Source organism: Erpetoichthys calabaricus, chromosome 17 (assembly GCF_900747795.2).
Source record: "Erpetoichthys calabaricus chromosome 17, fErpCal1.3, whole genome shotgun sequence".
Taxonomy (NCBI): Eukaryota; Metazoa; Chordata; class Cladistia; order Polypteriformes; family Polypteridae; genus Erpetoichthys; species Erpetoichthys calabaricus.
In genome coordinates, this window is record NC_041410.2 from 76,836,366 (window position 1) to 76,860,419 (window position 24,054).

A 24,054-nucleotide genomic window follows, 5' to 3' on the forward strand; every position below is an offset into this window, starting at 1 on the left:
GAGTCGTACAATTCTCATTTATTTGACTTGCGAACGACTCTAATCACGATTTATCATTCATTTGATTCTGGAAGTGAATTAGTACCTGAGAACAAGTTGCACAATTCTCATTCACTTGTAATTCTGTAACATAATGTCTTATTTTAATTATGTATCTTAAAAGTGTTATGCTTTCTGTCTTGAAACAGAATCATGTTAAATAAATAATTCTATATATATATCATCCACTTTAATAAAAGGGTAAGCGTCTGTGTGTCCATCCAGTTGCTATGTCTCGGTCATTCCACACGATGGCACCTCAAACATCTTTTTTTTTGTAAAAAAAAAAATGTATTGCATTTGTCATTCCAGCAGATGGCGCACCAAAAACAATAGCACTGTTTTTACAAAATCCATATACGAAATGGCATATGTGGTGTACTGCAAATGTTAACGCTGAGGTCTACGTTAATTTACTTAAGTTATATCCACACAAAATAATATACAAATGATTACATTTTTGGTGCAAGCAGAGGCAACCCCCCAATCCTGAACATCACATATGCATCAGCTTGTAATCCTACTGTATACATGAATGAAACAAATCAAATGAATGCAGAATTCAGAAGAATCGATTCACATAAACGGGTAGTTCAAAAGAATTGAATCAGTGAAGTGTATTAAAATGGCCATCATTAATGTTAAAAGTAGACTAGGTAAAATGTTACTTTACATGGCGTACACAAAAGAGCTGTTTGGAATCACAGTGCTGTTTTACGGGGACCCACTGATGTCACAAAAGCAAAAAAAAATGTATTTTTGAAAAGGAAAGCGGTGTAAATTCTCCTTGACTTCATGTTTGATAACCAGGGCCCCATTTCCCCAGCAGTGTCTCCTGTTGCTAAGTGTCTGCATTCACACCTCACTGTCCAGACCCGACGTGTATTTAAAGGAGCTTCATTCTACTTGCCAGTCTGGCTGTACTGCCTCTTGCTCTTGCCACCTTTGCTTTGCCGTATTTTTATTTGCATTTGCTCGTGTACAGATTTCAGCCTGTTTGAGCTTTTCTCAGAGTTGCCCATCTGTTGTTATTGGTTCCATAATCAAATACCATTCTGCACTTGGCATTTACCATCCGCCTGTCCAACACCCCACAATCTACCAGGCATAACCAACAGTAAAGTGTGTGTCCTGTAGTGGATGCCGTCAAGACTGAGCAGACACTCAACAATTTCACCCTGACTTCATTATCACACTTTTTTATGACTGGATGGAATCTTAACATCATGAGTAAAGGTAATAAAATGGAATATGTAAGTCATCGATTGCCATTTACCAATGTGTCAAATTTATCACAACCCCTTCCAGACCGAAAGTGCCACATCATGATTGCTGCACAGTGTTACTGGTGCCCGGGTACTCTTACCTACTGCTGCGGAAAGTGACTTATGATGATATCAATTGTGTCACAATGCTTAGGAGGAAAGGGCTAAAAGATCTCACCAACGCTGGGGGCTTCTCTGACTTCAGATATCGTAGTGTGCCCAGCCTCGGTTGAGCGGCGGTGATACAGGCACACATGCTTGCATACTTGCCCGCACACACACATACATATACTTACATACACTCAAACTCACTGCAGTAACAGAATAGCTTCTGGCTTCACGTCCCCAGTGTTTTGATGTGCCTTTTCACACAGACACAGGCGGTCAGGACAGCATGATGTGTACCTGACAGGGCAAGATGGAGCACTGCCATGATGGCCACCCTGTCAGCAACCAGGGGCTCCATCACTGAGTGGGGAGCAGGGAGAACAGCTGCATTTGTCCTTTGGCAGTACTGTGACGGTCCTGGCTTGCATGGGCACTGCACTGTTTTGTGTAGAGTAGCACAAGGTTGAAAGCAGGAGCCTTCCATCCTTGTAAATAAAATGTTTTCATACAAGAGAAGTTACTGGATGGAAGCAGGACCCACAGAGAGGCGAGTCACACATTTTTAGGCAAGTTCCTCAGGTTTCTCAGCTCAAGCTCCAGCTGGCGGATTTTAATGTCCTTTTGTGCAAGTTCATCTTTGAGTCTGCGCAGCTCATCCTGCTGTCGGAAAAACATGCGCAGCAGCTTTGGGAAGAAAAAGGAAGTAAGAGTCAGAGTTGATAGGAATAGCTTGACCCCTAAACCCCTACTGTGCACCTACAGCAAGGAAGGGCATGGAATGGACAAAGGAAGGAGCTGTGGGTGTGGTGCTCAGGGCATGTGTGGGAGAAAGAGTAGCATCTGAAGGTGCAGTCATGAAGATTTGTTAGTGAGGAAAATCTGCTGCGACAGCAGGCTATAGTGCCAGTTGGTGAGGAAGAAGAGGGGCCTGAAAGTAGTTTACTGAGGAAGAGGTAGTACACGGACTGTTCTTTTAATGGACCAACGGTGTGAAGAATGTTATGTTAGTGTAGCACTGAGGGTTCTTTACTCAGGAAGAAGGGTAGTGAGGAAGGAGATGGGCTGCAGATACAATACACTACTGATGGTCCTCTTGTAAGGAACAGGAGGGTTTGGATGTGCGCTGCACTGATAAAATTCTAATAACATGATGCTGGAGTGTGGCAACACGTTGCCATGTGCAAGTAACAATTGTACTGTAGTCTGTGAATGTCACAATACAATAACAGGAACAGTGCTGAATGTTCATCAGTGAGTATATTGTAGAGAGCTCTCAGTGCAGGGAGGAAGAGGATGGACCAAGAATCCAGTTTGTTAAGAAAGAGACAGACCGATCAATGGGAAAAATGAGGGCCTGTGAGTATAGTGATTAGTGAAGGGCTAAGGATCTGCCTGAAGATCAATAAGGTCTGTGACTGTTGTAATGTCTGGGATGACCACTGCGTATAATACACCAGGCTCCTGTAACCATCAGCTGCCTCCTCCAACACCCCCCCAAAAATAGCCTACAAACACTCACCTCATTCTCAGTTCTAGGAGGCACATTTTCTAGGAGATCAATTCCATTAACCACAACACCCTTCTTCTCTTTAACTGGTGCTTTAAACACAAGTGTTGATGGGGCTTTATACCCCTCCTTCAAGGATATGAGGATGGGATCTGTGCAGACAAGAGATTCAGTCATGAAATGTTAACAATTCAACAAAGGAAACATGAAGCTATTGATTGCCTATCAGGACCAGGCAAGTATTAGATGTTACTGGGAGCCAGGGTCAGGCTCATAATCTAATTGGGTACAAAAACTGGGAGTACAGCAAACCTTATTGTGGTTGTCATGCTCACCCCTGTTCGTGCCACTCAGCCACTCAGTTGCTGTGAGCGCTGGCTCGTTTCCTGCCGTCATTGGGTAGATGTCTTCCTGGTAAGTTTCTGACTGGAAGAAGACAAGGACTCATCAGTAATCCTTTTGCACAGCAGTCCCTGCTGTGGTAGAGCAAGTTAGTTACTTGTGTTGAAACACAGACATTAAATTCACATTCCCAAGTAAGCTGGTCAGGAGAAAATTGCCTCCAAGGGTACAGATATGCCCAGTAAAGGCTCTCCTGGTTAACTGCACATTTGTAGCAGTATTCTCTGGTGGGTCCTGCAAGCTGAGTCATCCCCTGACCATCATTGCACCTAGGTTTGGGGTAACACGATACAATGTAATGCATTAATGTAAAATATTTACATTTCTCTGTAACTAAGTAGTATAATATATTACAGTTTAAATTGTTGAAATCACACTGAAATCACTTAACTGGAATATAATAATAATTATTTACATTTATATAGCGCTTTTCTAACCTACAGTGGGTACGGAAAGTATTCAGACCCCCTTCAATTTTTCACTCTTTGTCATATTGCAGCCATTTGCTAAAATCATTTAAATTAATTTTTTCCCTCATTAATGTACACACAGCACCCCATATTGACAAACAAAAAAAAGATTTTTTGAAATTGTTGCAGATTTATTAAAAAAGAAAAACTGAAATATGACATGGTCCTAAGTATTCAGACCCTTTGCTCAGTATTTAGTCGAAGCACCCTTTTGAGATAATACAGCCATGAGTCTTCTTGGGAAAGATGCAACAAGTTTTTCACACCTGGATTTGGGGATCCTCTGCCATTCCTCCTTGCAGATCCTCTCCAGTTCCGTCAGGTTGGATGGTAAACGTTGGTGGACAGCCATTTTTAGGTCTCTCCAGAGATGCTCAATTGGGTTTAAGTCAGGGCTCTGGCTGGGCCATTCAAGAACAGTCACAGAGTTGTTGTGAAGCCACTCCTTCGTTATTTTAGCTGTGTGCTTATGGTCATTGTCTTGTTGGAAGGTAAACCTTCAGCCCAGTCTGAGGTCCTTAGCACTCTGGAGAAGGTTTTTGTCCAGGATATCCCTGTACTTGGCCGCATTCATCTTTCCCTCGATTGCAACCAGTCGTCCTGTCCCTGCAGCTGAAAAACACCCTCACAGCATGATGCTGCCACCGCCATGCTTCACTGTGGGGACTGTATTGGACAAGTGATGAGCAGTGCCTGGTTGTCTCCACACATACCGCTTAGAATTAAGGCTAAAAAGTTCTATCTTGGTCTCATCAGACCAGAGAATCTTATTTCTCACCATCTCAGAGTCCTTCAGGTGTCTTTTAGCAAACTCCATGCGGGCTGTCATGTGTCTTGCACTGAGGTATGTGTGGAGACAACCAGGCACTGCTCAAATAATGAAGGAGTGGCTTCACAACAACTCTGTGACTGTTCTTGAATGGCCCAGCCAGAGCCCTGACTTAAACCCAATTGAGCATCTCTGGAGAGACCTAAAAATGGCTGTCCACCAACGTTTACCATCCAACCTGACAGAACTGGAGAGGATCTGCAAGGAGGAATGGCAGAGGATCCCCAAATCCAGGTGTGAAAAACTTGTTGCATCTTTCCCATGAAGACTCATGGCTGTATTAGCTCAAAAGGGTGCTTCGACTAAATACTGAGCAAAGGGTCTGAATACTTAGGACCATGTGATATTTCAGTTTTTCTTTTTTAATAAATCTGCAACAATTTCAAAAATTCTTTTTTTTGTCTGTCAATATGGGGTGCTGTGTGTACATTAATGAGGGAAAAAATTAATTTAAATGATTTTAGCAAATGGCTGCAATATGACAAAGAGTGAAAAATTGAAGGGGGTCTGAATACTTTCCGTACCCACTGTATTCAAAGTGCTTTACATAGACAGTCAGGAAAGCACCTCAACCACCACCAATGCTCAGCCACCCACCTTGAATGATGTGACGGCAGCCATTCTTGCGCCAGTATACTGGCCGCACATTAACTATTAGGTGGTGAAGGGGTGAGAGAGATAGTTAGCAAATAAGGGACAGGGGATTATTGACATGCTATGGTGGGCAATTTAGCCAGGACACTGGGAAACACCCTACAATTTTCCAAAGATGCCCGGAGATCGTTTATGACCACAGAGAGTCAGGACCTTTTACATGTCACCCAAATGACCACGCCAATTTTTACTTCAGTGTCCCTGTCACTTCACTGGGTAATTGGAATCCATACAGACCACAGGGCAAGCACCCTCTGATGGCATCACAAACACAACCAAAGCTTTTCCTAGATGGTCTTCCATCCAAGTACTAGCTGGGCCTAAGCATGTTTAGTTTTAGGTTGATTACCTGTTTTGAAATGCAGATGGCATGGCTGCTGGCCATAACTTTCACTACTTGCATTAAACATACTGCATTTCTGTAAGCAACTAATATTTAAATGTTTAAATGCATTGAAGTGCAGGTTTTCCATTTAATATAACAATGAAGGATATTAGTGTGGCTACCTGATATGCACCCTTGTCCAATTTGCTCTGCACATGTGCAATGTGTTTGTTCACCCAGGTATAGAGTACATAGTGTCAGATAGTGGCAGATCTGTGCCAAATACAGTATATGTTATTTTACAATGTTATATGATAGCTTATTTTACTTTTTGTATTAAGGTCAACTGTTTTCATTAAGAACTAAACATTTTTCAGTTTACTTTGGAAAGATAATTTCAGTTTTGCAACACATTCAAATAACAAGATTAATGGAGAGAATTTAATTCCAGTTTAAGCAAGATAGAGAGAAGTGTAAGGTGTCATAGAACTTTATAATTTAACGTATGATAGCTATGTTATTATTTAAATTCATTGTGATGTCCTGCTTCTTGATCAAAGAGCGCATAAGGAGTGAGATTTACAAAGCAAAAAAGTCTTCCATATCCAATCAAATCAAATGAAAACACTTTAAGCATCATGTGCCCTAAAATATACTGCCATATCTGACATGCATTTGAATTTTTTTTTTAAATTCCCAATAAAGTGGAGATGTAAGTGTGTTAACTGAATCTCTAATTTAACCATCTTCCAGTCCCTACCTTTCAAAGATCCAAGAGGACATTGGGAAGAAGATCTCTTAATCAATATATCAGAAAAGGAGTGGAAGGTAGCAAAGCAGAGAATTCACTCGAGCTCCATATACGCAAAGCATAGAATTATTCAACTAAAAATTATATAATCGAGCACATCTGTCTCGCTTAAAACTGTCCAAAATGTTTCCAGGGCAAGATCCAACCTGCGAACGCTGCAACCAAGCTCCGGCCTCACTGGGTCACATGTTCTGGGTCTGCACCAAACTAACATCATTTTGGACAAAAATTTTTAAGTGCCTTTCAGACAGCCTTGGTATCACAATCCCTCCTAACCCATTAACAGCTGTGTTCGGTGTTCTTCCAGATGGACTTGAAGTGGAGAAGGACAAGCAAACGGTGATTGCATTCACTACACTTTTGGCACGCAGACTTATTTTGTTAAATTGGAAGAATCCTAACTCTCCTCTTATAAGTCAGTGGGAAACCGATGTTTTATATTATTTGAAATTGGAAAAAATCAAATTCTCAGTTAGAGGATCTGTACAAAATTTTTTCAAAACCTGGCAGGATCTAATCAATATTATTTTAGAATAAGAGAAATAACTTATTACCGCATTTAATTCCCTTCTCCATCTCTTATTTACATATTTATTTATTTCTCCCTTTCCTTTGCTTATTGTTGTCTTATTAAAAAGCCCTAAGCAATTCTCCTTTAGCTAAGCTCCTTCTCAGGGGTGGGGTTTGATTTGTCTTTAATTTGTTTGGTTATAAATTGATCTATTTGTATGGAATGATTACAATAAAATTTAAAAAAAAAAAAAAAATGTAACCATCTTCCATTCACTGACAGTTAATTAAAAATGTAAATGCTATCTTTTTGTTTGCCACATTCCTTTCTGGTAGTGTGAAGGGAAGTGAGACAAGAGAGACACAGAGACATGGGCGTATTTGTTGCTTTATGCAATAAACACAGCAGGTAGCTGGCCCTACCCAATCAATAAGTACATTGTTCTTCTGGCTGCTACACAAACAATCATTTTACCATGCACCAACTCCATGTTTCCAAGTGTTCCAGTGGTTAAGTCAGTTTTATTTTTGAGAATTATTATTTTTTTTTTATTAGGAATTCTTCTTGTGAACTAACTGCTGGATAATATTTTTGAAATGGCACAATGCTAACGTAAGTCACGCAGTTTACTTGTTTAACTGTTGAATTCACATTCACTGTTGTTGGTTAGGGCGGCACGGTGGCGCAGTGGGTAGCGCTGCTGCCTCGCAGTTGGGAGATCTGGGGACCTGGGTTCGATTCCCGGGTCCTCCCTGCGTGGAGTTTGCATGTTCTCCCCGTGTCTGCGTGGGTTTCCTCCGAGCGCTCCGGTTTCCTCCCACAGTCCAAAGACATGCAGGGTAGGTGGATTGGCGATTCTAAATTGGCCCTAGTGTGTGCTTGGTGTGTGGGTGTGTTTGTGTGTGTCCTGCGGTGGGTTGGCACCCTGCCCAGGATTGTTTCCTGCCTTGTGCCCTGTGTTGGCTGGGATTGGCTCCAGCAGACCCCCGTGACCCTGTGTTCGGATTCAGCGGGTTGGCAAATGGATGGATGGATGTTGTTGGTTATTTCCTACTTATTAAAATACTGAAAGGACATGTGCACTTCATCCTTGTATTTCCGAGTCTGTACATATTTCCATGGTTTTAGAGAGTAATATAATAGTAATTACTAATGTGATGATTACCCTATGATGGTCTGGTAACCTACCTAGGGATTGTTCCTGCCTTGCGCCCTATGCTTCCCAGGATAGGCTTCAGCTTCCCTGAAACCCTACTCAAGATAAAGTAGGTTTAGAAGCTGGATGGATGGATGATTACTTTCTTTGAATAAGTACCCCAACTATGTTTATCATTCTGCTCTTGATTTATTCATTTAATAAAGAAAAGATCAGTCATCCTGGCCCATATTGAGTGCTGAGAAGCATCACTTGTTACTCTGCTCTGGCCAAACAGAATCTATAAATGGAATGTACCTGTCCTAATTCCCAGAAATCCAAGTCTGCAAAACTTACCCGCCGAGGCACAATCATAGAAATGGGCTCAATTACCCCTTTCAGGGTAACCAGCTTGTAAAAGCGAAACACTTCACAGGCAGAAACATCTAATCCATGCTTTGGCATGACTCCTAGAGACAAATGAGACAGAGACTAATGGAGCAAACTATGACAGGAATTGACATACCCACATCAGACACATTACTTATGTTATGTTCAGGAAGGATAGGCATTGCAAACAGGATTTTGTTAAGTTAATCTAATGACATTTTTAAACACACTCATAAATATTTGGTAGTGGGGGGAATGAGTGCAAAACTGTAGTTGTACACCTCTCTTAGGCTTTCTGGACCAAAACTAGGTGTAATTCTGTATGACTGTAGCACAGGTTTGCAGTTTGTGGGAACAGTAATGGTCAGACAGAAGGGGTCAAGTGCACTTCATTTCTATAACAAAAGAAAAAAGTTCTCGGTTTCAAAGGACTACCAATACACAATGTGGTCATATTCTTGATTCACTATACTGGCACACCAATACTTAACTCTTGAAGAAGGGTTCCCCTTGCTGTTTTGGTTTTACTTAAGGTAAAACTACAAAGCATCTGCTTTTCAGTACGTGTGACTTTATTTCATCAAGTTTAACAAAATGCATCATTAAGGGATATTAATCTTGCATAACTTATTATTGTACTGCTGAAATGGTGCCATCCCATCAGCCTGTTATTTGTTCACTCATGCACAACCCTAGCCTCCCCTGAAGAGAATATATTAAGCTAAAGGTAATCAACAGTTATCTAATTTACTGTATACAAATTATCTTAACAAGGTTTTGGGTTACCATAAGTGGCCGGGTCATCTTGCCAAAGATTCTACAAATATCTGGAAGTTTATTGTAGGGTTGCAACACTATTCTTCCAAGCATTTTACATCATTAGCATTCTATAAACCCTCAACAAAACACCCCTCTCAGGCACTGCTTCTGAATCTCCTACAAGTGCTCAGCTGAGATCTGGTGACCGAGACAGCCATGGTCCTTTGTTTTCATATTCTTCAAAGCATTCATTGAGATTACATCTCCAGTGCACAGGGCCACTGTTATCCAGAAAGATCCAGCCCTTATAGAGAATCACTGGACCCATACTGTGCAACCCACACCTTTACTGTGTGAAATAAGTGGTAAGCCTGTGGACTTCTTTTGCTCTGCATTGTGCATATTCTCTCATTTGATCTAATTGCATTTTTCCCCTGCTTAGATCATTGTTTTTGTTCTTTGAAACACGTTACCCTCAAAACATACATTTAAACTTACTAAGCTTGACTGTAGTATCCAACAGTGTGAAGTTCTGTCAAATGAACAACTGGGTCTTGTCAGCCTCATCTGCATTAAACAGTCCATCGCGCTTAAAGTAATTTCTTAATTATTTTAATTATCACTCCTGTGAAGAAGCACCTGCTTGCAATATAACGTGACACTTTCATTCTCTCAAATATGTATATTGTTAGTTGCCGGAATTTCAACAAAGCCCTTTGGAGTGGACATTATGAACAAAGTTCCTCTATACTGGAAAAGCTGATTATGAAATATCTTGCTAAAGTGAACAAGCTAGTTATATAGTGTTCCCGGAAAACAGAGAGCATATTTTAAGTCCCCTGCTATCAAAATAAACAAATATCATTACTCTGGGTCTGAAATTAAACAAACCTTTTCTTCTTTTATAACCTCAAAACAGAATGCACCCACCAAAAATCCCTTCAGGTAATGAGTCTCATGTTTGGCAATAATAATATTTGTTAGTTCATACCCAGTCCCTTTTGGGGGGCAGGTGAGCGGAACTCCATCAGGTACTGCAAGTATGGCTTCTCATTACTGATTTCATAGTATCGGATGTTTCCATCGCCCTGGAATGGAGGGAAAATGTTAGAGAAAATGATCAATGTGGCAGAGTGTGTGTATACATCTGTGCGGTGGGTTTAAAGGACTGCCCTAAAAGGAATCTATGGCACTTAGTCTGAATGATATTAAAATTAGAAATGATGGATTTCATGTGCCAATACAATGTGGCTTATTTCCTGCTCAGCCTGGCATATCTGCAAAAATGTATAATGTGCATTATACTACAAAAATGAACGTTGTTTGGTTAATTGTTGAAACAGCTCCAAATCGAATGTGTAAAGAAATGGCCCGGAAGGGATTTAGCTAAGCCAACAAATGAAAGCAGCTGGTAAAGGAGCTGTCAGATATCCCAACAGGTAACTGCCATTTTGGTGCACAGCCTAACAATTATACTCCCAAGAAAATGTTAGATGAATCTGGTGCAGTCAGGGTAACTTGGGTGGACTTTTATGTCTTTTTCACTCTGCTTATAGGGATGGTTCACAGTTAAGATCTTCAACTCTGCCTCACAACACCCTTACACACTGCCTTATGTACTCAAAATTCACCCTGCCCGCACCGCTCAAGAATAATTCATCATTCACGTAACAGTACATTGTTGATTTCAGATCAGAATATTTAACACAAACTTCAATAAACCAAAAGAGAGAACACGCACCTTGCCAGCCAGGTACAGCATGTGGGTGTCTGGATCATAGAAGGGAAAGAGCAGTCCAGAGAGTCCATCAATCTCTTCCTCAATTAATGGCATGGAGAGGTCCTCCTGTTAAAAGGAGGCAAAATTGTTGACAAAAATCCAAATCTGACCAGCACGGTGCTTAACAGAGTCATGAACCAACTGGAAGTAACCTTTAGAGAAATGCTTCTCCACAGCTGCTTCCACCGCACCTCAACCATGCCACGACCAATCACCTCACCTGGTCTGCCTCTGTCACCTAGTGGTGCTCATGAGCTTCCAAGTCCAGCATCACATCCATTTTGTTTTAGGGAATTAAAACCTCACCACCCAGGATATTGCCAAGATCTATCACCACAGCTCACCTCACAGGGGATAGTGGAACTATGGTTTAGTGTTTAGAGAGCTGGATCTACATTTGACTGTGCTCCAATTTTATGAGGATCTATGTGAAGAGGTGTCCTGCTATATAAAAACAAAATGGAAATGCAAGTTCCACTCTCATCTTTTCCTGCCATGTTGGATTACTGAATTTGACCTGCTCCTTGCTGAAACCCTTCTGGACAAGCTCAACTTTATACAGTTCCTTAGCCTCCAAGTACAAATACGAGTGCATCTGAAATATACAAGAGACCAGCAGGGGGCTCACCTGGTCCCAGAGGGCTATCTGTCTTGTATTCCATCGAGATACACCAGTGGTCAACAGTCTCTTCACGTTCCCCAAAAACACCACTCTGTTTACCTTGTGGTTTTTACAGTTTGCCTCCTGAATGCAAATGAAGAAAAAGAAGATCAATTATCAAGCATCAGAGAAGATCATACTTTAAAACTGGCCATTTCATCACTTGACTTATAATACCTGCAGCACTTGACCAGACCTTGGCTCAATAACCCGCAGCTTCCTGTCTTTGCAAGTAGTGGTTAGGAGGCTGCCGTCTGTGTTAAATGACATGCAAAGGATGACATCTGAGTGACAGTCGATCATTTTGACTGGTTCACCAATGTCCAGGTTCCATATGATGATCTGACAGTTAAGCAGAGAAACATTAACATCCACTCAAAAGCACAAATTTCTCTGGCCAAAATGTGTAGGCCGTATTACCTTGTAGTCATATCCAGCACTGAACAGAATGTTGTTACTAGTGGGATGCCATTCTATAATGCCAACACGCCGGCTGTGTGCATATAGTTCCAGTACTGCTTCTGTCATGTTTCGCTTTAGTCCACCCTCGGGAATCTCCCAGATTCTTACCTGGAAGATAGTCAGCATCACTAGGCAGGCAGCCTGGCTTCATTAATGGATACAGTACTCCCTTTCCATTGGATCTTACTCTACAGGTTATATACTATAAACACACACACACACACACACACACACACACACACACACAACATCCACCATCTTCTACATATGTCATCCACTGATCTTTAAACAAGGTCATAATGTATACTGATCTTTCTACTGTATTGGATACTGCACATCCATAGTATTTTAAATGGTCCATATACTAAATCCAATGTGACACCTCCACTATCTCCTACTCATTCATTCCATTCTGTACAAGCTTTTCATGGAAATTCCAATGTTCAAGAACCCCTTTTCTGGATCCTACTATATATTACCCCCACACATTTCTCCTAATCCAAATATCCATTGAATCTCAGATGGATGCATGGATCCTACCCAATAAAACAGAAATATGCATAAGTCTAAGCTGTAACATAACACTAAACCAGTGGGTCTGTGACTTTATTTTGCACAAAACAAGCTACAAAAGCAAATGTTAAAAAAGCAAAAAAGAGAAAAAAATGTTTTATATAGAGTTTATCTATATGAGTTGGGTTAAATCTGCAGCCTCGTTCCACCTGGTCCTTGACACTAGTGGAAAAGTGACAAAAGATTATTCCATCATCACTTACAGAGGTGTCCTCAGAACATGAAGCTATGATGTTATCGATGAATGGATTCCACTTGATATCCAGGACATTGCCTTGATGACCACAGACCTTTGGGAAGTGGGGATCAACCCTTCCTGTCTGGAAAAAAGAACAGAATGGATTTCTACAAAAAGATTCAACAGTTGCAGTTGAAAACCCTCATAATTCATACAGAATGACGCACACACCTCCTCTGTATCTGTAAGACATTACTCCATTTCAAGTACAATTTATCATCACAACGTTTAGAACTTACGAATTGAAAACAAGACTTGAGTAAAGTATAAAATGTTTAAACACATACTGAGACAACTAAGAGAAAAAAGAATTCCGACTCAGAATCAAATGAGCCTAAAAGTAAAACATCACATCCAAAACGATATATTTATATAGTCTTGATACACTAGACAACACCAAATCCTGACCAACTGCTGAGATTAGCTGCAGTAGAAAGACATAGGTCCTTGGCAGACAGGGTCATTCTGGTCAGTATGTGACTGGAGAAATTTTGTGTCTCTCAATTTTCAAAAATCCCTATGCTCTCAAAGACGAACACAATTCCATGTTATATCATAAAACTAGTAAAACAAGCCACCCAAGGTGTCTTAGAATCAAAGGGCAAACTCATCAGTGCAACAGTAATTTGAGGGGAATGTATGTTTGGAGAAGGTGGTGCAGTAGATATTGTCTCTTCATAGCAAATGATCTCTTATTCAAATTCAAGGTGTGAAGACCTCCGAGTGCAGCTTTTCCATATTCCTTGTGTACATTTTTAATGTGGATTTCCTTTGTCAGTGCTAATCAATACCAGGTGGTGGGTCAAGCATCCCATGTTGGGTTGAATACTGCTTAGTACCTGTTATGGTCAGGATATGCTCCAGCTGTCCAGGACTCAGAAATGAATTGAACAAATTACAAAAATGGAGCCATACTCACATTTTAATTTTTATTATAATACACATACATTTTTATTTAATTGCATTCCAGTATATTTTTATACAAAACACATAAATGTATATCAGATCATGTCAATAAAGTAAATGAAGAGCAATGTTTTAAATGCAGTCTTGTCTTAAACAGGGGGCTTAGAATACAATGAGAACCACGTAAAGACAGTGCCTCTCTACACGGGTAGACTCAAAACATTTCTTAACCAGTGAGCCCACAGCCAAAATCCAAAATGACCCCTTAAGGAAGGGGACATTCAGCAAGCACTTATAACAGACACTGTAGTTAGTGGCTGTTGCGTTGGATCAATGCTTCTTCCAACAAAGACAACAGTCTCTAAATCCTTGCAATCAACAGTAACGAGACCCTAAAACAACACCCAGTAAAAAAGGCCCACCACAATGAGTGTCTCAAATCATATTTTGTTTATGTAGCACCTGACAAGAAACATAGCCTCATTCCTTAGTGGTGTTGCAGAGCCAGCATTTAAACTTGCATCATATAGGCATCAGCAGATTCAAAGATTTGATCATACAACTTTGTAGTTTCTAGTCCATAGGCTTAACCACTAGGCCATGCTGCTAGTCTGCTAACACAGAGCTATTAATTGCAGCAGTATCCGTCCAGCAGATGTTTGCACTTGGGCCTTCTAAGTGTGAGAGGAGGGGAGATCACATGGGCTACAGTGCATGCTGGGAATAAGGAAAATCTAAGTCGCTTTATATGCCAGTGATATCCTGCTCTCTGTGGGACGTTGACTGGCAAGAATAGGGGTGTCTCTGTGCCTTGTTACCAAGTAAATGAGCACTGAGGCTTTAATGCTTTTCACAAGAGTCTCATTAGGTGGAATTTAACTTCTCCAACACAACACTAACTCCCTGCCAAAGGATGTGGGCAATTAACCAGGAGCTGAGCTTTATGCTTCACGAACTCCTCCCTCTTTTATGGTCCACAGGACACTTCACTCCACAAATGAGCAAATAACTCGGAAAGAAGTGATGCTCACAACCAGACTAGTGTATAGTATTAGCCTGCTCTCAACCCCTATACTCAAATTTCACTGCACCTCGGTCCCATTGTCAATATCTGTAGTATCTGAAAGAAAAATTCTTTCATGTTTTCAAATCTTATGACACACAGCATCATCTATGGCAAAAGTAGTAAAACTCATCTGCTTGTCACACAGTAAATTAATTTCTCTCAATAAATCAACTCTTCATTTCTAACCAGGGTCAGTACAGCACTGGCTTTGAATATTTTTTCCATGTAGTGCAGATTCAATTGACTTGGCCTAGACACACATAATACAAGCCATACTCATTCCCTTGAAACTGATTTATCACTGGCCAACTTCAAAAGCTTGGAATGATCCAAAATGTTATTAGTTACATTATTTTTTTTATTTGACCAACTTCTCTGATACAAATGACCTTGTTGTCCGAGTTATTGGTCTCTAGCTAACCAAACTCATAGACCCTGGCACAGTCATATTTTTTATCTTTGAAACCGATTTGAAACTGGCCAAAATCACAGGGTCTAGCACAGCCGGCCTTGCTTTAGTGATTTGTGTCGGACAAACCCAATGTTTTGAGAGATACTGCATTTTGATTGGTTGATCTGACCATTTCTGGAGGTGTTAGTTCAGCTTTCTCCAAAAATGGCCTCTAATATTATAATTGGATTAGCTAAGGTAAAGACTGTTATGCTTCCAAATTTTAAGGGTCCTATACCCTTGAATAACTTTACTCTTGCTTTGCCCTCCTCCTGATATGTCTGAATTTTTGTGTGTCTTTCTTTCAATCACCAGACATCACCAGGTTCAATCCAGGTATGAACTCAGAAAAGTCATTAAAGTGGCTAAATGTTAACATGAGGAACAACTGGAGATGGAGTGTTAATAATAGTAATAATTTACACAGCCTTTGGATTATTCTTAAATTTCCAACGAAGTTCCTGACTCTGTTGTGAGTGATGCAACACAGGAGAGGCAATTTTTACATGCTATGCACTTCAACATTTGCCATTTACGATCTATGAGTTTACGTGGTCTACTGCTTTGTGGCTGAGCGAATGTTGCGCCCAGACACTTCCATATCACACTAATAGAACTTACAGTTGACTGGGGCAGATCTAGCAGAGTAGAAATTTCATGCACTAACTTGTGGCAAAGGTGGAATTCTATGACAGTGCCACGTTAAAGTCACTGAGCTCTTCCATGCGACCCATTCTACTGCTGACATTTGTCAATGGAAATTGTATGACTATGTGCTTTACTTTATATACTTGTTAACAGCTGAAACATTTGAATTCAGTAACTGGGAAGGTTGTCCACGTTCATTTGGCCATATAATGTACAACACTTGCTGCCTTAGAATGGCAGACAGTATTACTAAATTCCTTAGACATTCTGTAGAGCCTCTTTTCTCATTCCTCACATCTTATAAATGGTAAAGGAGCATTAATACTTTTCACCAGAAGATTCAAAAACTATTTCTATCCATGGGTCATAATGTTACTTAACAGTCAGTGATAGCAACAAATACTGTAAATGTTCTTGTATGTGCATAAAATGTATAACTATGTATACACATGCTACATGCTGTACTATTTTATGTGAGTTTGTGCGTTTTTTTTGTTGACATTGTATCACTTTTTTGAAGAGACATGGATGTAAGAATTTTTTATACTATGTACACGTCAATAAACTTGAACTTGATTGGCTTTTACTAAGGATGAGTGAATTCTTACTTGTTCCAGTGGGATGACAAGAAACGAGCCACCGCCGGAGCTCTCTGTTACTATGGCAAGGTACTTGCCATTGACTGCGCAGAAATGGTTGTCATGAACATTCCTGGTAATGGGAATTCCATCAAAGCAGTGCTCTCTGTTAGCTACCTTGCCATAGACATTTCGAAACTTGGAGCACCGGTACTGAGGGCGCCATGACATCTACAAGAGGAACAAACACAAAGAATTATTGCAAAGAGAATTAAATAATCATGAATATCAAAACTTTAGGACTGTTCCAGGCAAACCTGTCACAGCTTCTCACACATCCTATAGTAATTATTCTGGCACAATTAACAAGCATGTTGTGCAAATTCTTGGTATAAAGGACAACTACCACACAAACAAGTGTTGGAAAACTGTGTCAACAATGCTACAAACAACTCAGCACCTGTAACCTGCGAGAACACTTGCCACTTTTGATACTTTGATTCTATATATGAACTCTGCAGCAAATTTGACACTGCTAACATTGTTACTTTAGTGATTATTGGTCCAATATAATAAATTGGCATCACCAACACTGTGGCTGTATCCTCCACAACAGCCTGGCACCAACAACACTTATAAGAAAGCAACATTGTAAAAGAGTGTGTTCAATGAACGTGTTCAGCACCATGGCATCATTCTGCTCCAATTTCCTTGATAAAGAGGACCCTTACCTTCATGCATAGCATACCTTGCAGTTCATGTGAAACTGTCAATACTCTTTGAACTCCACTTATGCTTCCTTGCTCTCTCCCTCTCCTGTCACCGCGGAGCAGGACACGGCTTCACTGGCCGCTCTGCACAGCCCGCTGCAGTCAGCTGACTCACACGGAATGCAGAACAAGGAGAGTCTCCCCTTTCACTCCTCTCACATAATAGCGCCTCTTGTGCACTGGCCATCCTCCTAGGGGAGAGAGTTAGGGAGCCCCAGCACTGCCAGTGCCATGCAGTCTGTGTGGCCAAATATAACAAGTATGCCTATATACACACACCTCTACTTGCGCACACATGTAAAATGTAGACACACGCATACAGAAGATCAAAAACGCAAATGCCTGAATCTTAGAATGGCACAAGCAAGAAGCTTACATCCCCGGGAGCTGTCAAGGAGCTTTAAACACCTGACAGATGGCAGTGCTTTGTGAGGCATGAGCTAGAGAATGCAGCTTCCATGTCTGCTGCTTAACTTGCTCATCTTGGACTCAAATACAAAATTGCATAACAAGTCATGAAGTTTACCATGATGGCTTAGGAGAATAACATGGGGTGTGTGGAAGTCACATTGTTCTTCTTTTTTCTCTTATTTGCTCTCTTAATTCATTTACTAGCTTCTTAGAGTATGCTGCATTGTAAAAAGGGATTTTGAGTGCTAAAATCGTAATAACTCGGCTGGGCCTAGAGGTGCAATAACTAAACCTGACTTTGGCTCAATGGCGAGTGAAACCTTAAGGAATGGGGAGCAGTTTCCTATCTTCTCCAGGTGTCACCTTAGGAATTAGAAAGGTCCATTCCTGCTTTTTAGGCATCAGGAGATTGAGGAGCAATGAACATTCCACTCTCACCATTATACTCTCAATGGCCAAGCCTGGAGAAGAAGTTAAGATCTTCTCCTGATGTAATCTAAGGGACATGTGCTTTCTGAAAAATGGATTCTATAGCTGAATACTTAAGGTGTCAAAACTAAAGGAGTATTAAGAATGTCCACTTTCTGTACACTTATTGGTCAAGCCTTACTGAGTAAAGATACATTTCTTATTTTATACTTGAAAAATAATGAGGAGAATTCATCTTGCATTTCAGGATCCAGGAAATCAAAAGCAGTGATAAGATATACCAGAAATTTCTAAAACAATGAGGGGAACTACATACCAGATCCCAACTCTTTGTTTTAGGGGAAAAAGTTTCAAAAAGCGATGAGAAGACTCTTCACTACTCTTCAGGGACCTGAAACAAAGTATTAAGAATATCCTATTTCTACACTTCAGTGATATGGACCTCGAGGAGTAATAAGGAGACTCCATAGCCTAAATGGGCAAGTCTCTAGGAGCAACAAAAAAACTGATGACCTGCACTCAGTGACCACAACTTCAGCAATAAGGCAGTTTACTCGAAGGTATACATTCTGTCATTAAATTTGCATCAAAGAAGGGGAAAGCAAGAAGAGACACTCCTTATATGCTAGTTCTGTACAGATGACTAACAAATGAAGGGAGAAGTTTCTGAAATCTAAAAGATTGATTTAGCTGTCCAGAGAAAAGGGTTTGATTAGATAAGTGAACCCAAGTCATGGTCTTCTGTACTATCTACCATTACAAAAATGTAGATATCTCTGTTCTTAATTTGTCATGGATAATAATGGTTTTACTGTCCACCCCAGACCCAGACTGCTCTTGGAAGGCACAGATTCCTTTGAAGACAGCTCATCACTGTGCTGTCCCCTTCCAGTTTCCTAACTGGCCAGCTGGTCTTCAAACTATGCTGTCATTAAAATTTAAAAAAGCTCTTTTGTTAAACTGTCTTTCTTAAAAGCAAGCAGCCGCCTGGCATCAGCTCAAGAACCCTGCAAATTTCCGGAGGCCATTCATGTTTTTCAGTGAAGAAGCTGGGCAGTGGCCATGTGGTCAAGCACACACTCTGGCTCCTCCTCCACAGCACTTCTAAAAACTGGTCAGCACTCTTTGTATTTCCTTATTCTGCACATGAAGCACTTCAAAGAGACTTTGCCAGCATCAGATCTCACTTCTCTGGGACACTGTTCAAATGTAACTAGACAACAACCAAATACATCCTGGTCACAAAGCCTGGGGAATACCTTCATGGCTGCTGCCAGTGGCCATGAACTGATTCCTCTGATGGACCCCACAATTCCTGCAAAACCCAAGGCTATTGGTACATTGCCCACAGTTTTGCACTGCCCTTAAATTTCTTTTCAGAGTACTACTTTTCAGCTCAGCTGCAAAATTGAAGATCTCCAATGAGGATGTCATACTCCTATCTCCAAAATAAAAAAGAGAAAGATTATGAAAGATTGCTACTACATCATATCATGTCTGACAAATTAATTCAGCCATGTGAGCCCAGATGTTTAGCAGTCCATGAGAGATGGCCTGCTTTTACCAGTGATTGCCTAACATAACTCTTCGCTAAAAATATCTGACCACCAGCATGTGAAAGCCAATGTGCTGACCAGTGACGCACAAGGATGGCCACTGGGTAGGAGAGCAGGTCCTATTGAATTGGGAAGCACAGTTATCAGACTGACTTCAGCCTGTTTTGTGCAAAGAAGTCTGGCAACAGACCTCACAAGTGATTTTAGTTCACATCAGAGGAAGCATACAACATTGACTTTTTGCACCTGTTTATGAAGCTGGTAGTTTTAATTTTAAGATCTCAAAGTCAAGACAAACCGTTTGTACAGCACACTTATTTTCACCAATATTACAGAAAATATATTAAAAAAATAACACACACCAAGAACTCCTCCTCCACCTCTTGGCTTCAACCTCTACCCACCCACACAGCAATCAAGGGTCCCGACAGCATTGCTACACCAAGCTCTTTCCTTCCTCTCTGGTCCCACTGAATCTCAAGAGACACAGCTGCATCCTGCCTGATGAAAGATTTTTAAGACCGCACAGAGCCTCTGCAGTGACCACCTTGTCCTAACTGAGGAACATTTGTGCTGGCTGAGACCGCCATTTCTCTACACAGATCCCTGTTCTGTGTTCATGTTACACTGGAATGGGATATTGGCACGCTGGTTTGTTGTGGAAAGGCCCCTCCTCAAGTTCCTCAAGTTCTTGTGTTAAATTTCGGACGTAACATCACATCAAAGAAGATCAGGAAATTGTCTGCATCACCTCACTCTCCCGTCTTTCCACTTCACACTCCCGAGGGCCTGATGCCCCCTTACACATTTCTTTGTCTCCACACTAGGGTGTTGTACCATGTTAGCCATTATGAACGTAGTGAAAAGTCAAGCAAAATGACACCTTTTATTGGCTAACTAAAATAAAAGGTGTCGTTTTGCTTGACTTTTGTCTCCACACTAATTCAATTAGGTGATACCTGCCTGAACCTCCCTCAGCAGGACAGCTGACTGAAACAAAAGACAGATAAGACAAATTAGAAACTGTAAAGCTAAATGGAAATAAATATGGGAGGGATAAACAGAAGAGGGCTCAGTGGGGAGGTGGTTAGGCTGCTCTGGACTGACAAACAATAGTTTTTCTCTGACTGATGTTTCAAGACCCCTATTTTATTCCTGTTAAACCTTATCTTGCTGACCTCTGCAATGAGTATGTCTTGTCCCTGCAACTGAGAAAATTAAGTAAGAAGTGATGTGAAAATGCCCCCTCAGCATTCTCTTGCTAGTCCCAAGCTAAGCATTCTTAATTACACAGCAGCAGAAGAACTACATAAACGACAAAACTCCTCACAAAGGACTACTTATTTCCTGTCCCATAACCTTTGACCTTAAGACAGCAGGAGTTGGAATATTTCCACAGATCCACCAATTACATAAGACTCAGTAGATTAGATATATGCGAGTAACCGTCCAGAAAGGCGTACATTCTTTGGTCCAAAATGTGTGCTTTTGAAACAAACTTCCTTGTCATTGAATCCTCAGACATCCTGTTCTACAATAAAAGGGTGGGGAGGGGGCTTCATCAGATACTATGCACACAACTCAGATAACCATCACTCTGAAGCATCAAGCCTTGTAGCCAATAGCATGACAGCTGGGTAAATGGTTCAATGGTCTCATTTAAGGAAGCAGACCAGGGGGAGGAAATGGACCCTGGCCAGTGGTCATCTGTAGAGACCCTCAGAGGCTCCTTTAATAGCAGCATTCTCCTTCTTAATCGGCATGTCTCCTTCTGTAAAAGATCCCCAGCAGTGCAGGCAGGATACAGATGCAATGTTTAGTGGGTGAGGGACCATCCCTTCCCTGTAAAATAACTTGGAAGGTTCTTCCAGGACAAGGTGAGTTTTACGGTCGTTATTCTATATAGTGCTTTTCAAGTCGAGCACTGTCATAACAAGTTCTCAAAATAATATGATAGTATACACTTGCTTGAGAGGATTCACATAATCATTGGAACAGTTTACTGTATGAGACAATTAACAGATGATGACAGCATCCATTCATTCTCAAAACCAGCTATGCCAACAGAGGAGGCCCATCCTAGCAGCAACAGGTGCAAGGGAGGAACTGACCTAAATGATACACCACACCCAGACTAATTCACACCAGGCCAACAGAGTGTTAACAGAATGTTTTTAAAAAAACCCACATCAACTGGGAACATCTTAGTAGGTAACTGAACCAGAATCAAAACCCTGCGAGACAGCAGTGTAACATAGAACCTTTATATCAAACATAAACCCCACACTGAACACCACTGCACCCAGAACACCCACTGATGTTACCCATAGTGTGGCATTTAGGAAGTTCATGCAAGGGGAAATACAAAACGGACATAAAAATCTCTGGTGAAATTCCCAACAAGTACTGAGCACACACACAAGGTGACTCAGAGTATGGGAGATGTTTGTACTCTGTTGTAAAGATCCTTACTGACTATTTCCCTGTCCTGGACACAGCCAGAGTCAAGGGACGACCTTGGGAGCCACTGACCAGCTGACATGCAAAAGTACATATTGCACTGGAAAGGATCACTGCACTGGCAGTTTGCACTGCACACTCCATTCATGAAAGAACTGAGATTGGTACTTTTAGCATCCCCTGAGACGCCAGCCAGGAAGCAGGTGGAGCACTAAAAGGGTCAGAGGTGCTCCCATGCATACAGCAATTAGAATAAGAGTGGACATGGCGGAGGGGGTTGACGAGTTGAGACAGCTCAGCACCCACACAAGCATCACTACAGCACATCAACAGCTGAATGGAGGTGGTGTGTCAAGCAACAGGCACTCTACACAAGCAGAAATACTCACATTGACACACGTGCGCCCACACATATACAGCCCTTATGAGAACGATGACTAGCGCATGCGTAGCCGCACTCCCTGGAACGCTCCCAACTCCAAGGGAGTACAACTCAGGAGAAGGTGATAATGGAGATGGAAATAAAAGATTCCAATCGTATCGGTTTCACGAAAGTAAATACAAATATGAAAAGTCAGGGAAAATAATGCGTGGTGATTGGCTACTTTAGTCCGAGGGCAACAGTGATCCCGTACTGTATAATCTCGGTGACACACTCATGCACTCTCTTGCAAAGGGTGTTCTTAAATACCCGTCATCTTATCTCCATCTATCAACTACACATCACAACGCTGCTCCGATTACCCCGGTGTACCGCACCAGCCAATAAACTCGCATTTAGCGAGCTATCCCGTCTAATCTCCGAGTCCGGCACATAGACAACACCCGGACATCCCACCGAGACATTCGTTTGCAAGGGCACCACAAAGTGACGACGGTTTTACAAACAGATTGGGATGAGCACCCCCTAGCGCCGCACCCTGCGGGAGAAGAGCCGCTCCTTGCGGCACCCATCAGTGCAAAGTACCAGGTGAAAGTTTGGAAGCGGGTATACCCAACTGACGACAGTCCCCCTCACACACGGCGACACACTTACCTTTGTGACAGTCATGCAGGCACTGAGGGAGAAGCGGCGTCCGACGCACAGTGAGCTGAGCTCCGCTCTGCTTTGCGCGCCGCTGCGGCACTGGAGGCTCCCCGCGCAATCAGATTAGGACGCCCTCGCCAAGCTCTGCTGATGTCACCACGCATTCATTATGGATGGAGCTGCAGGAAGCAAAACTGGAGGAGAAAAGTGAGGCAGGGGAAGGAAGGAGCGCAGCCCAGAGTGAGTGAGTGAGTGAGTGAGTGAGTGAGAGAGACAGGCCGGGGAAATGAAAGAAAGAGAGAAACAGGGAGAGGGAGGGCGGAAGGAAGGAAAAGGAGAGGAGAAGCCGCAGAGCGAACAAGAAAACTTCCGCGCGTGTCTTACGGGAGGGTGCATTGGCAAATCGGCCTTAGGTGGCCAGACCGGCTGATAGTTTTCTTAAACAACACGTTTCCACGTCCTAATTAAATGTTTTTCCCTTTCAGTAAGTCGTGTACGTGAAAAGCTGCAGTGCATTAGACGCCTCTGTTATGTGTATCTGACGACATCAAGGACACTGTACAGTACATACTGTCGCCAGTATGCCACAGGAGGCTGTTAACGGCTTTGTGCCTTTGCAGTTATTTAATGTACTCTACTAGTTCTTTCATTTGTTAAGTTAATTCATAGCTTTTCATGCTATCTTTAATCGTTTCTTTTATTTGGTTTTTTTTTTATTTGCAGCCTCCTGTGACCAATTAGTAAATTCTCTTAGGATACCAGTATATAAAGGAGAGAAAAACACTAGCTCAGGGATTTGGAGTATAAGACACTGAACCTGACTCTGACCCAGA

General features: G+C 41.6%; 1 protein-coding gene across 2 annotated transcripts; it reads right to left on the reverse strand.

Annotated features, from left to right (window-relative positions):
- Positions 1 to 23,786, reverse strand: LOC114667743 (coronin-2B). 2 transcript variants are annotated; one of them, XM_028823171.2, is made up of 12 exons: positions 23,231 to 23,781; positions 16,599 to 16,799; positions 12,885 to 13,001; positions 12,067 to 12,216; positions 11,824 to 11,988; positions 11,614 to 11,730; positions 10,947 to 11,051; positions 10,197 to 10,293; positions 8,414 to 8,526; positions 3,255 to 3,345; positions 2,932 to 3,071; positions 1 to 2,096 (listed from the first exon to the last, which is right to left on the reverse strand). In XM_028823171.2, exons 1-12 carry the CDS (start codon positions 23,243 to 23,245, stop codon positions 1,965 to 1,967), a joined length of 1,443 nt encoding a protein of 480 aa, XP_028679004.1. In that variant the 5' UTR covers positions 23,246 to 23,781; the 3' UTR covers positions 1 to 1,964. The 2 variants fall into 2 exon arrangements, with proteins under 2 accessions (XP_028679004.1, XP_051776868.1); XM_051920908.1 differs by lacking the exons at positions 8,414 to 8,526; positions 10,197 to 10,293 and having other exon boundaries at positions 23,231 to 23,786.
- Between the last annotated feature and the right edge of the window lie 268 nt (positions 23,787 to 24,054).

Bases quoted from the DNA above. Each gene is read 5' to 3' on its own strand.
- LOC114667743 (XM_028823171.2), bottom strand. The intron at 12,217-12,884 runs GTAAGTGATGAT...ACTATCTTCCAG, and splicing joins CATGTTCTGAGGACACCTCT to GTAAGAATCTGGGAGATTCC. The intron at 10,294-10,946 runs GTGCGTGTTCTC...CCTCCATTCCAG, and splicing joins TGCTGTACCTGGCTGGCAAG to GGCGATGGAAACATCCGATA.